The sequence below is a fragment of the Anguilla anguilla genome, chromosome 11 (assembly GCF_013347855.1).
Source record: "Anguilla anguilla isolate fAngAng1 chromosome 11, fAngAng1.pri, whole genome shotgun sequence".
Lineage (NCBI taxonomy): Eukaryota > Metazoa > Chordata > Actinopteri > Anguilliformes > Anguillidae > Anguilla > Anguilla anguilla.
Genome location: NC_049211.1, coordinates 8147825 through 8161442, shown reverse-complemented (window position 1 = coordinate 8161442; position 13618 = coordinate 8147825). Strand labels below are relative to the sequence as shown.

Sequence of the window (13618 nt, the reverse complement as noted above, 5' to 3'; positions counted from 1 at the left end):
TGAGATTGTGAAGGTATGCAGTGAAGGGGTTGATGGGTGGTCGTTAGTAGACAAGTGGTGCGACTCATTATGTTCAGTCATATACATTAAAAAAAAAAAAACTCAGTCATATAGCATATTCCTGGGCCCTTGGGTCCACAGAAGGGTGAGCTGGGACACGGAAAATTGTGACGGGTGCTGGAGAAAAGGTCCGCAAGTCGCAAATCTTGAAATCGCGCTAGGAGGCAAAAAAGGTTTTTTAAATTTTTTTTTACTGTTTTCCTTTTTTCATATTACGAAAGTTAAAGTGTTGAAGAAGTCACTCAATAGAATAAACAACATTTTTAGGGTCAAAGTCGGCTTGTTTTAGTGATTCTTACAGCCGGGTTTTGGAGACGTGATGGGGGTGCAGTTTAATTAGCATGTTTGATTTCGTTGGCTATTGTCACTTTGTTTCGGTCAAGCCACCGCCCATAAATAAAGCCGTGTGGTAGTAGCCTATGTTTGTTTACTGTGTGAGGTTGCTAAAATGGTGGACGCTCAATCAGTAGGTGAGAGTATAAGCTTTCTAACGATGTATAACATGTTTAATTTTACTTTTGGAATAGCGTTTTATAGGTTCGCGTAACCGTACATTTTCTTACCATGGCATTCGCTCTATATGGTAGCATTAAAAGACGTTGCACCTAACGAAACGTTGTCAACGATTTTTCGTAATTCCTTGGAAAATACCATTATTATTGAGGACTTCTGGGCATAGCTAAGCCATATGTTTGCTGATAGACCTATCTGACATCGTTTTCTGGAGCAAAACAGAAGCGGATATAACTGTCATTGATTTACTGTCTCTGTCTCCATCTACTGAACATAGATAAGATTTCATCATTGCTATGTAAGTATTACTGCTCAAAATATTTCGGTTATTACGTTATTTTAGAAATTGAGTGTCTTTAAATAGGTTAGTGGTATTATGTAATGTGGATATTTCACACTGTAATGTAAGCGTTAGTTAGTAGTGTAATGGTTTTTGTGACGCATACAAGAGTGATGAGGAGAGTGTTGAAACATTGCCAAAACGTGGTGGACGGCTGAAAAATGTTTTTATATCGTCCCATTCCCATACAAGAAAACATAGGAGTGTACAGAGTATAGAAATAGGCTACACACAAGAGTTAATTATTACACATTTAGGTAGGCTACTGTGCAGCATTGTGTGACTATATGTTTGCATTATGTTTAAATTATATCTATGTTTCATCTTAAACCTTCATAGGGGGCTCATATGCTTTACAATGGACAAAAAGCATTATATTCCTTTTTGGAGAGATTTTGGATTCGTTTCTGGACCCTTAGCTATTTTAGACCAGTGTTAATAATTTAGACATTGTGGGTAGATTTGGAGATGCTGGGTACACTGCTTAGTTTTTGCTTCATAGATCTTTAGTAGTTCTGGACTAGAAAACCGCAGTCATGGCAACATTGTTTCGAGCACGGGCATCGTGTTTTGCTTGGGACCTCCCGCTATTGTTTTGAACTCCGTGTATGTAAATAGACGCCCAGCGCTCGGCGTGGGAGGAGTTTTTGCACGATGGTTTTATTTTGGCTGGATGAATGCTCATTTTCTGACTGCATATGTGGCGCTCGATAAGGTATTGTCATTCGTTTTTTAATGTGTATTTTAAAAAATGTGCAAGTGTCATGCTTTGTATTCAGCAACAAAGAATCGACACCTGGATGTTAAGCCGGTTCATATGCTGCTTAAATTGTTAGCTGACCACCGAGCTAGCTTATATCGTTAGCGAACAAGCTAACATAAGATTATAGGTACTATTTTCCCACTGTATATGGGTACTTCTCGGCAAACTATTGGAAAACTTAGCTAATGGTAGTAACCATATATTTAGCTGTCTGATTAGCTTACAACCCAGCCTGTTAGCTATTGACTTTTGCAGAACGCCCTGTAATGTTAACGTTACCATAGTTGGCCAGCCATGGCCGCGAATATTGTGTGATTTCATTGTTACCCCAGGTTAGCTAACATTGGCTAGCGATGTAACTCTTCGGGGCCACGTGTAAGGAGATAGCAAGGTAACTTAAAGTCGATTTGTTACATTATAACATTAGCTAATTGGTCAACGTTATCCTTGCTTGATAGAATTAAAATATAGAATGTTTACATACAACGCTGATGATTTGAAAACAATCAGAGATTAGGAAAAAATACAGTGGTGTTTGCATTGTCTGGTGACTCGTTGCTGTTTATTGATTTATGCGAGCTAGCGTTAACTCAACTCCGGTAAATTGCCAAGTTAGCTAAAAGGTAAATGGAGAATGGGGAACTCCGAGAACTAGCGAAACAATGCATATGGCGTTAGCTATTGCATGCACTAGTTTTTCCAGGTGAAATAAATTGCTTTAAAACTAGCCTTATTGTAGTCCTTTTTATAACTGCACGCAGAGCCACGTTCATTTTGATGAGGCGCACACTCGCTTTTGAATTTGGGTCCGCGGCGTTAGTTTTGCACGTACTACAGAACACAATAGTGACGGCATGTATATTGCTAGCTTCCGCAAGCGTTGTTGTCATACTGTCTTGTGCTTAAGATAATCCGAACCAGTAACTGAAACTGCTGTTTCTTTGATAGGCCTATGAGTGGTGCCACGTTTGCAAAACGATGTATCTTTGGTCTGCTCTGTCTATTAATGCAAGGTTTCCTTTTAAGATATTTCAAGAGATGTCATTTGTAACCTCAATGGCCGTCTTAATTGGATGCCGGCGTCTCGCAATTTTTTGATAAATAAAAACAAAGAGACTTTGTTAGGCTTCTGCAACAAAGTCTTATGTAGGATGAGACGAGTATTAACCTGTACCAAACTAAATTGGTGGGAAGTTTTCAGCTGATGGTCCAAAGCACCCCCCTCACCTGGTAAACATGGTTGGAAGTGTTGTTATGGCTTGAGTGTTGCGGCCAGTCGAGCCGGCCGCAACACTCAAGCCATAACAACAAAGTCCAGATGCACCAAAAACACGACAGAAACTGATCTAAAAACAAACCCAGACATTTATTAATCTAAATTACAAACAAAAACACACAAAGTTCACAAAACCAAGTCTCTCCACACAAATCACAAGCCCCAAAAGAAAATTTATCCCCTGCCTCATACTACTGGGCTTATATTGGACCACAGGCAGGTGGAAGCAATCAGGCAATTAGGTAATTAAGCAACTACCTCCACCTGCACTACCCAGGCAAGCAGAGGCAGGGGACGTAACATTGAGCATGAATGTTTGCCACTGAAACCTGGCTCACTTGTCTATATTGTTGATGTGACTGCTGACAGCAGGGTCAGGATGAATTCAAAAGTGTACTGAAACATTTTTTGGGATCCAACCAAATGCCTCAAAACCCATCGGACTGCATTTCATCTTGTAGCTGGACAGTGAGCCCATACATACTGCTCAAGCAACCAATGAGTTTTTCAGGTCAAGAGTGGAATGTTCTTGGCTGGCCAAGTCAATCACCTGGCCTGAATTCAACTCGACATGTGGTTCACTTGCTCAAGCGAAAAGCCTCAGAAACCAGCAGGAACTGAATATGGCTGCAGTGCAGGCCTGGCAGAGCATGACCTGAGAAGATACCAGACCATCTGCTGACGTCTCTGGGTTGCAGACTTCAGGCAGCTGGGGTGCGGGACATGTTACATGTTTAAACATTGAAGCAGTAGTCGTTGGTTTATCTATCATCGTTCGATTGAGAGTTGCATTGTGCCATCGTGCCTGCCATGGGAGGCTGGCTGCTGTTTCACTAGGTTGTGGAGTTGTATGTTGTATGGTGTCATCATGCCCGCAGTGGCAGCTATTGTGTGTTATTGTTTTTTGAGTTGTTGTGTTGTCATGCTTGTAGTTCTCCAAAGTGTGTGATTTTATGCTATACTGCGTGCACAAGCCCTTATTATTGTATTTGGTTGTTGGCTCTTGTCGTCTGTGTCGACGGTTGTTACCGCGTGCGTCTTTGTGCGTCAGCATAAGTCCAAGGGGCCTCCAGGATCCTTAAATTCTTGGTCATTTTTTTTGGTTTTGGGTACACTTGAGCTCATTTTTGGGGAAAATAGTCAAACTTCGCAGTACGACTGAAAAATGAATCTGTTTCCCCTTGTCTCAGAAGTGCATGTAATCGCTACTGAATAAGGAAAATGCAAAATTTATTTTTTGTCATTTCTGTTATTTTTCAGAATATACATGTCCTGTATGTTTACTGCGTGAGACTCTCATAGGATGTGGGGATTTAGTCATTTTGTTACAAGGGTGCTCTTTTTTTCAAGCTGTGATCCATGTCTACTGTGTGTCTGAACTGAGCACATGGGGGTTAGATTGAAAAAAAAAAAATGTATTGCGGAGCAACATCAGTCTGTAACTGCCTCGCATTCGTTAAGTGTACTTTGTAACTGCCTCTCATTAAGTAGCCTATACTCTGTCTCTGCCTCTCATTCATTAAGTGTACTCTGTCTAACTGCCTCTCACTAAGTATACTCTGTCTCTCCCTCTCATTCATTAAGTGTACTCTGTCTAACTGCTTCTCACTAAGTACTATACTCTGTCTCTGCCTCTCATTCATTAAGTGTACTCTGTCTAACTGCCTCTCACTAAGTATACTCTGTCTCTGCCTCTCATTCATTAAGTGTACTCTGTCTAACTGCCTCTCACTAAGTATACTCTGTCTCTGCCTCTCATTCATTAAGTGTACTCTGTCTAACTGCTTCTCATTAAGTGTACTCCGTAATAAAGCAGTGAGAATGCAGTAAAGGCCTGTGCTTCTGTTTCAGAAAGTGAGTCATGCAGCGGAAGAGCCAGCACACAGGAGAACCATTTTAATTGGCGTATGCTCGGACCGGGAAGATGGATTGACACTGGGCCAGATTTCCCTCCTGAGGTCCGTAGACGGTCACCTGGAAAGGCTCGCCGGGCCGTGGTCTGGCCATGGCAGGCAGTGGCAGGGCCGGGAGGAGCTCTTTTTGGCACCTGTTCTCGGTGTTCAGGAGCAGGCCGGAGCGCGTGGTTCTGGCGCGCAGCGAGAGCGTTCCCGGCGAGAGCGTCCTGAAGATCACCATCACCGAGACGACCGTGATCGAGGCCGACTCAGGGGTGTGGAACTCCAAGTCCCTGGCCTACCTGGGACTGTGGTACTTCTTCAGCTTTTGCACGCTGTTCCTCAACAAGTACATCCTGACGCTGCTTGAGGGGGAGCCGAGCATGCTGGGTAAGCTGCCTTTTGAAGACCCATGATGTCAACGTTTGTCGTTCTTCACTGACAAATGCATTCTTCACTGGCAAACACTGTGGGCAATGACAAATACTATAAATATTTTTTGTCCGCATTGTTCAAGTAAATGTCCTTCAGTTAGACCACATGACCACAGCTTCACTGAATTTGTTCAGTTATTAAATTCACTTGGCCCTGTGTTTTGTAATCTTACCATTTTACAATGTCATCCAAACTTTGTGTAAGATCAAAGAGTCAAATATTTCGAATTGCCTCATGGAACACATCGAAATTCATGTACAAAACTGCTGCTGAGTAGCTACAGGAGGCATATTTCTCCAGAAAACATGTTTATACTTGCTTCTGAACTGAATTTGAGTACATGTACAAGTTATTGTATATTTGCTACGTACAATAAATACTGCATGTAAAATACATATTGTACATGCATACATAGAGAACTTCTTTATCCCCATGGGGACATTTCCCTCGCAGCATGTTACATTCACATTTACGAACACACACTTATAGCAAGACACATACTATCATTCAGGCAACAGAAAGGTTGGGCAGCGAAATACATACATACCAATACAAATTGGACATATACACGCCTATTCAATCAATCTTGACTGTGAGATAGCCATCCACACACATGTTTGGCCTGTCCATGTAGTCCATGCTTATACACACAGGGCCAAGTGACTTGAAAGAACTGAGGAAATATTGGGTAGCATTGCTTTGGAATACATCTTATTTAATTGTGGTGAGGCAAGATAGCCTATATTGTTTGTAGTACCGTAACCTGGCGTCATTTTGATATCAATACTTTTGAGTAACTTGGCATTTTTGTACGTTGAAAACGTGTTTTTTATGAGATTGGTATAGACCTGAACTAATCTAGGGGAAGTAAGCATTCCCTTGTTTTATTCTGGGAGAATATTGCCTGAGCAGCTCCAGTGCTCTTCATGATTTTGACTTAATGGGCAGTTTTCATTATGATGTCATTTACTAGGATGTGTAGATGAATGAAAAAATGCTTGCTTGCGAGTTGTATAGAACTGTGGTGCATATTGTAATGTCGTCTTTCTTTGATTTCTGATCTCTTTAACTGGCAGGTGCTATTCAGATGTTGTCTACCACTATAATTGGCTGTATGAAGATGTATGTGCCTTGCTGCCTGTACCAGCACAAGTCCAGGACGGAGTACCCTCCCAACTTCCTGATGATAATGCTATTCGTTGGATTAATGAGGTAATTTTTTTTATCATTTAATATTGCTGATGTAAAAATGCACGCACAGCGCTGTATGCATTAGTATTCACTGCAGCTTGTTTACAGTACTGTAGGCTAGACCGAAGTCCGCGTGGGCCAAGGTCCGCTAGTGTGGAGCGCTAACATTTGCGTTCAGCCCAAGGTTGGCTCGTGCAGATTACAGGTGCCCAGTTGGCCTAGAGGAGCTCAAATGGTAAAATGGTAAATGGACTGCATTTATATAGTGCTTTTATCCAAAGCGCTTTACAATTGATGCCTCGCATTCACCAGAGCAATTAGGGGTTAGGTGTCTTGCTCAGGGACACTTCGACATGCCCAGGGCGGGGGATCGAACCGGCAACCCTCCGACTGCCAGACGTCCGCTCTTACCTCCTGAGCTATGACGCCCCTAGCTCATTGTTGCGCGATGAGGCCCGTCCTCCCTTGCTGTTTGTTTGTGTAATGGCCGGTGTGTGAGGCGGTATGCGGATTGATTTTTTAAAAGGGCTGCACTGGGGCCTCCCTCACAGATTCAGCACGGTGGTGTTGGGGCTGGTCAGCCTGAAGAACGTGGCCGTTTCCTTTGCGGAGACCGTGAAGAGCTCTGCGCCCATCTTCACCGTCATCATGTCCAGGCTGATCCTGGGAGAGTACATCGGTAATGTGCCGGAGAGAGAAAGCCGAAATCATCTCCGTTTCATCTGGAGTTAATGTTGACTTGTGGTCCGGTCCTGTGATGTTGATAGTGTGTCATATTGTTTAAGTTTGCACAGTATCATTAAGTCACTGGCACAATGGAGAACCGCAAACTTTACAGACCAAGCAGGTTTATTATCGTATTATGGTGCGGTGCTGTCAGATGTGCCAGGAGATCAAGTGTCGCGCGCTTTGCTCTGTGGTTTAGTATACTGGAAGCCTGTCGGGTTTATCATTTGGACATCTATAATTTGGATGTGGATTTGCTACGGCTACTGAACAGAGCTGATTGACAGTTGCCTTGGTGATACCTGTGTGGTGTGTAGGTCTGTGGGTGAACCTGTCCCTGTTCCCCATCATGGCTGGCCTGGCCCTCTGCACGGCAACAGAGATCAGCTTCAACATGCTGGGCTTCTCTGCAGCCCTCTCCACAAACATCATGGACTGGTAAAAGTTCACTCTTACTTTACGCCTGTTGGTGTCTGTGTGAAGACTTCCATGTCCTCTAAGCCTTATCATGTGTTTCCCTCTAGTTTGCAGAATGTGTTTTCAAAGAAGCTGCTCAGTGGAGACAAGTATAAGTTTAGGTGAGTTCAATGGGAGTAGTCTTCGGGTGTTGTTTACTTGTAGCTTGGGGGGTGTAAAAGATCAAAGTTTACCCCGTCGTTCTCCATTAATGTACCTTTGTTATGACCAGTCCACTTTTGGATGGAAGTTTGCCCAGTAATTCCCCATTGATATGCCTTTGATCAGTGCTTTTTTTTCCAGGAAGCTATTTCTGACAAAACTGGGCTTGGTGTTCTGGAGTAATGAAACCTGTTGTGTCTTGTGTCTAACTTTACATGCGTGAGCGTTTCGTTCATTTTGCAGTTGCTCTGCAGTAACCGCTGGAGGTTATCTACAGTGCATTATCACCATGCGTTCAAATCTATTTAAAAAAAAAAAAAAACGTATGTTTAAGGGCAATCATGCAAATGTCTTCGCTGGGCAACAGCCTGCGGGAATATTTGCATTAAAGTAACAGTGTTGACCGTTTTGATGTCATCTTCTGGTTTCTTTTCAGCCCTCCTGAGCTGCAGTTCTATACTAGTGCTGCAGCTACCATAATGCTTATTCCTGCATGGATTTTCATGCTGGTGAGTGACGCTCACACCATACCCTTACAGATTACTCATGAATCATATTTTCTCTTCTTTTGAAACACCTGACAAATACATTATACTTGCTGGGAGTTGCCTTTCATTGTTGGTTTGCAGAGGTTATTTTTTTTTTTAAGGGACTGCCGTGTGGCTCATCCTGTTAAGGCACGGTTTTAGTTCAGGGATGGGCCCCACGGTCAGGCTCTCCCGAATCGATTGCAGCAATGGGTGCCATGGATGGTATACTCTCCGTCAGTTTGTCACCCTCCATTGAAAGGGCTTGTGTGCATCATCTCTGTTTTGTTTCGGAGGCATTGTCTTCATTCAATATCCGAACAATGAAACGATTAAGATCACAAAAACCCTTTCGCCACGTACTGTGTTTTTCAGCATGGCTGTGTCCTTGCACGTTCTTAAATTGCATATATTGAAGTAAACTGGTCATTACCTTCATGGTGATTACATCTGTAGTGAACCTCTATTTTTAGCATCGAGAATATAGCCTGCTGGGCTTTTGCATTGAATAGTCTTAAAATGCTGTTAAAATGTTTAATTTTTGATTGATTGGGCATGGTCGTGCTGACACATTCAGAAAGCATGTGAAGTAAAAATAACATGCGTTCTTCACCACGCTGCTTTCCGTGCCCTGCGTTTATGAAAACTATGGTCTGTGTGCAGCACGAGTCAAATGGTGGATGCAAAGAAAAATAAGAAACGATGCGTTGGTTTCAGTGTTTACCAGCTGTGGGTGGAGCACCTCCTTGAGACTACTGAATGCTTGTTTAATCTTGTTAGACCAAATGAATGGAATTTTTAATCGTCGTATCTTTTGTCTGAGCTGTTGATACAAGTTTCTTATGTTGGCTTTTTTCTGCACCAGTGGTAGTCGTGCTCAATATGTGCACTGTCATGAAATAACGAGAGTGTAATGCTCTGCGCTAAATTTATTAAATCTCTCATTACATAAGAGAACAAAGGTGATTGTTGTTTTTATGGTGGAAAGAATATTTTAAGCTGAAAATGTAATGGAAAAGTTGTTTTTCGTGTTCTAAATGGGTGTGGACAATGTGGTCTACAGAAATATCATGAAGCTAGCTAAATGTAAAGCAACAGTACAAATTACTAAACAGATTAGCTAAGAAATAAAGTTTGGTAATATAAGACGGCTGGAAAACTGATAAATAAATGATCAGATTTTGCAAGGCAGGTATGTTGTGTCTAGCTAGCTGGCTCAATGCCCAAGTTAAGATGTAATGATGCTCTTGCTACTTTCACACAGAGCTTTTGTGTTACACCTAGACTGTACAGCTGACTCACATGAGCAGTCATGTGGCTTGCGATGACTTGGCGCATGTAAGCTGAGTGGTTGCTATGACGATAGGGAAGGACAAAGGGCACAGTGCTTTTAGCAGCAACTCCGATGTGTGTACTATTGAGAGATCCTCAGTGCAAAAACCCATATCCTGCCCAGAATATTCATAGTCATTCTCATCATTATTGTATAGCCTGGCCCTAGTTTGAAATTATTTGCCTGCATTATGGATTTGTGTGAGGACTTCTATGACCTTCTATTAACTTCTATGAGTTATTATTTTTGGGTCTACACACCTGCGCTCCTCAATTGCTTTAGTTAATTTGTGTACTCGGTACTCAGACAACGTGATAGCTGGGATTACATAGGAACCAGTGCTTTTCGAATGTTGCTTTAACTGTAAAAAGTGTAAAAGTGCATTTCATTGTCTGAGTGTGTGTTTCCTGGGGAAAATGCAGGACCTTCCGGTGGCCGGGAAGAACGGCAGCTTCAGCATTAACCAGGACGTTGTCGTCTTGCTGCTTTTCGCCGGGGTGCTGTTCCACCTCCAGAGCGTCACCGCGTACGCTCTCATGGGCCGCATCTCGCCCGTCACCTTCAGGTAAGGGCCAGTCTGGCTCCTCTTCCTCAGCGCACCTGTAATACGTCCCCTGGATGTGAGAGGTGGGAAGTGGAAGCACCTGTTCTTTTTTTTTTTGTACGGTGGACTCTGAGGTAATTCGCCATCACTCTTTTTATCCTTGCGCTGTTTTCCCGGCGTTCAGTGTGGCCAGCACGGTGAAGCACGCCCTGTCCATCTGGCTGAGCATCATCGTGTTCAGCAACAGGATCACGGTGCTGTCGGCGGTGGGGACGGTGCTGGTCATCATCGGGGTCATACTGTACAACAAGGCCCGGAGGATGCAGAGGGACACGTTGCACGCGCTGGCCCAGGCTGCCGAGGTGGACCAGAAGCTCCCGCTTCAGGAGGGGGACAAAGCTGCTGACGGACACCTCTCCTAAAACCCCTCCACGCCCTGCCCTGGAGGGTATGAGGAGGAGGAGGAGTATGCCTCATCAGATCCTTCTGGAACAGTCACCCAGGGCCTACGATGCAGTGTTTTCTGCTCTTCCGTTCCATCACAGATCACCAGTTAAAAGGCCACATTCCGCTCCTTTGGGATGTCCAGTGAAGACGGAGACGGGTCAAACCTGAATACTTGATCTCTCTCTCTCGTGCCTGTGAGAGCCAGTCTCCCTGCGAGCTCCTGCATATTTCTGTATTCTTGTTTCTTTTCCAGTGGGTTTTTATTCAGTGGAAGAGTCTTATTTTTACATTTCTTTTTTGGTGGGGGGGGGGGGGGGGGAAGAATTATGTTAAATGGTAGGGGAAAAAACCCCACTGTGCATAACTATTCCAGTTATGGAATTATTTTGGCAACACCCTCCAGGAATATTACACGAACTTCATCAGAACATTAAAGGGTTTTGGTTGTGAGAGACAGTGGTTAGAATACTGTGGAGTGGTCAGCAATATGGATACTTCTTTTTACGCAAGTGATCTGTGATTTTTGTTTTGTGAATGACGGTGAAAGTACAGCTTTGTCTAAAAGGAGGAATACCTCAAAGTGATTCAGAAGTGTGGCCTTGCTGTTAACGCAACACTTCACAAAACGTCTCATGTCTCGCACAGCAAAGAAAGGCACAGACTTCAAAATAAATATATATTTGAATGTTGGTGTTGGGGAAAAAAAAAAAAAGCAAACAGCTCAGGTTTCTTTGGAATTGTTCGGTGAGTGAGAGGATGTGCTTAATTTGTTTACATGAGTCAGTGTAAATGCAAAGCTTTTTATTGCTTTTTGCATAGATGCAAAATGGTTCTCATAGTAGACTGAAAAAGGGACCCCATAATTCATTACAGCTGGTAGTACTGAATATACAGTATTTACCATCACCACTTAACGTACATACATACATATAAATTGACACAGGCAATATTTTAAATCCAGTGTGTCTGTAATGTCAATGTCATTCTATGTTGGTGGAGGTTGTAGGTTTAAAGGTGGTTCTTTCAATTTATAATGGAGCGGCCTGATATTGTATTAAAGCTATCCAAGGTTTTACGAAAACAAGGAAAATACAGCATGTTAAGATGCACCTTTTTTGTTTGATTCATTTTAAGACCCCATGGCAGATGAGCCCTTGGGTTTTGGATGCCTGAGGGTTGTGGTAGCACGTATGAACCATTGAATTGTGCATCCATTCTGTATCACTTAATCCAGGAATTGATATTTGTGCTCACTGCTCTTTTAAAAGTGCTAATTTATGTTGAAAGCTCTCTTGTTTAGCTGCCATAAAACCATCCCTGAGTGCGGGGTCTGTGCTCTTACATACGGAAGATGTGGTTGTATGTAGCTTTTCTTATTTGCATACTATCCCTTGTTCTCCATAGCAGACGTTAGAATTTTTTTTTTTTTTTTTTTTTTTTTTTTTTTGAAAAGTAGTTAAACTGGAAGTCAGTGTGACCCGCTGTGTGAACAGTGGTCCCCTCAAATAAAAGCCTTGTCAGAAAGAAGCAAAAAAATTCAACATTGTTTGCTAAGCTAGAGTGCCCGACACGTAAGAAAGCAACTTGAATTACTGTATAGATCGTAATAGCAGTTTAGCCTACTAGTCAAACCTGCACCAGCCTATAAACTTGTCAGTGCTGTGGTATGACCACAGTGATGTTCTCTTACTGTCCTTGGGACATTGCTACTTTTCAGTGCTGTGCATCAAGAATGTACATGACCAGTTTAATCTAGTGTAATGGGTTGTGTGTTTTCATTGATATTATTTTGCCACTATGTCCGAGCACACAAGATGCGCCTGCCTGGAAATGATTGTTTTTTTTGTTTTTTTTGCGCTGCTGTGTGCTTTTCTTTCGCAATCAGATTGCCTGTGCTCTGAAGACTACTGTGATGAAAGATGTTTAACCAGGTCTTTAGAAAGGGTTAAGCAGGTGTAGATTTCCTTTTGTCCATATTTGTAGAATATAAGTCAAAAACTTGACTATGATGGTATTTCTTCCTTTATGTCTGTGGTGTATCAATGAGTTCTTAGAGATTTGGTGTCTTGTTTTAACATATTGTGGACTAGAATATTAACATTCTTGTATTACAAAAAAAAGGGCCAATTCATTTTTTTTGTTTACCACATGGACCATATGGACCTGATATTTGTGCTGTGATTATTATTCCATTCGTGAATTGAAACATGTTTAATGATTCCTGTCTTGACTCGCATACATTTTGTAGCAAACTGACTTTTGTCTGGTGTAGGCATTACAGGTTTAAAACATCAAAGTGGTTGGCCCATGTTTTGAAATTCCACAACGTTCGTTTCTGAAGGGTTGACCATTTTCACTTTTATAACTGGACATCTTTCAGTAACTTACTGTACAGTGAAGTATAAAATAGGAGAAATATGCTGCAAAGGGAAATGTAAGAAGCGGGGATCTGTTAAATTTCTATGTTTTGTGCAATTTCAAGAAGATGGTCTTGCTTTTACTTTGCTTGATTTACAGCACAAACTTGCATTACTCTTCAAATGCATCAAACTGGTCTGAAATAAATATTTTTAAACATTTTTGTGTGCTCTGTTCACTGTGTACATGAACACATTTACTTTTAATTGATTGAAAATGAAATGGAGTTTATTGACATTTCTCATGGTATTATTGTGGTTGTTGTAATTAACATTAGTTTCACTTCACACCAGTGAGAATAGGCTAATCTGATTTGTGACCATCACTGATCCCTGCGTCAGAGTGCTTGTATTGATTAGTTTAGACTGAATGCTATTGTCCACTTCTTGGGGGATTTGGCTTTGGCCACACCAGAAGGACATGGGCACAATCATGACGATTAACCTTGCATCAGGACAATGTACGAGAGCATACGGGTCTCCTTTCAAATCTGCTAATCAGCTAAAAAGTAATGTGTTTTCTTTGTCATTAC

At 42.2% G+C, this 13618-nt stretch overlaps 1 protein-coding gene across 1 annotated transcript; it reads left to right on the top strand.

The window, feature by feature from the left end:
• The first annotated feature begins 1503 nt into the window (after positions 1-1503).
• si:ch73-236j9.2 (solute carrier family 35 member E2A) lies at positions 1504-13247 on the top strand. Its single transcript, XM_035380746.1, has 9 exons — positions 1504-1628; positions 4804-5237; positions 6359-6494; positions 7025-7152; positions 7517-7637; positions 7724-7777; positions 8254-8326; positions 10100-10242; positions 10406-13247. The coding sequence occupies exons 2-9, from the start codon at positions 4958-4960 to the stop codon at positions 10641-10643; spliced, it is 1173 nt and encodes a 390-aa protein (XP_035236637.1). The 5' UTR covers positions 1504-1628; positions 4804-4957; the 3' UTR covers positions 10644-13247.
• The last annotated feature ends 371 nt before the right edge of the window (positions 13248-13618 follow it).

Bases quoted from the DNA above. Each gene is read 5' to 3' on its own strand.
- si:ch73-236j9.2 (XM_035380746.1), top strand. From the start codon at position 4,958: ATGGCAGGCAGTGGCAGGGCCGGGAGGAGCTCTTTTTGGCACCTGTTC. The intron at 6,495-7,024 runs GTAATTTTTTTT...CCTCCCTCACAG, and splicing joins CTATTCGTTGGATTAATGAG to ATTCAGCACGGTGGTGTTGG. The intron at 7,638-7,723 runs GTAAAAGTTCAC...GTTTCCCTCTAG, and splicing joins TCCACAAACATCATGGACTG to TTTGCAGAATGTGTTTTCAA.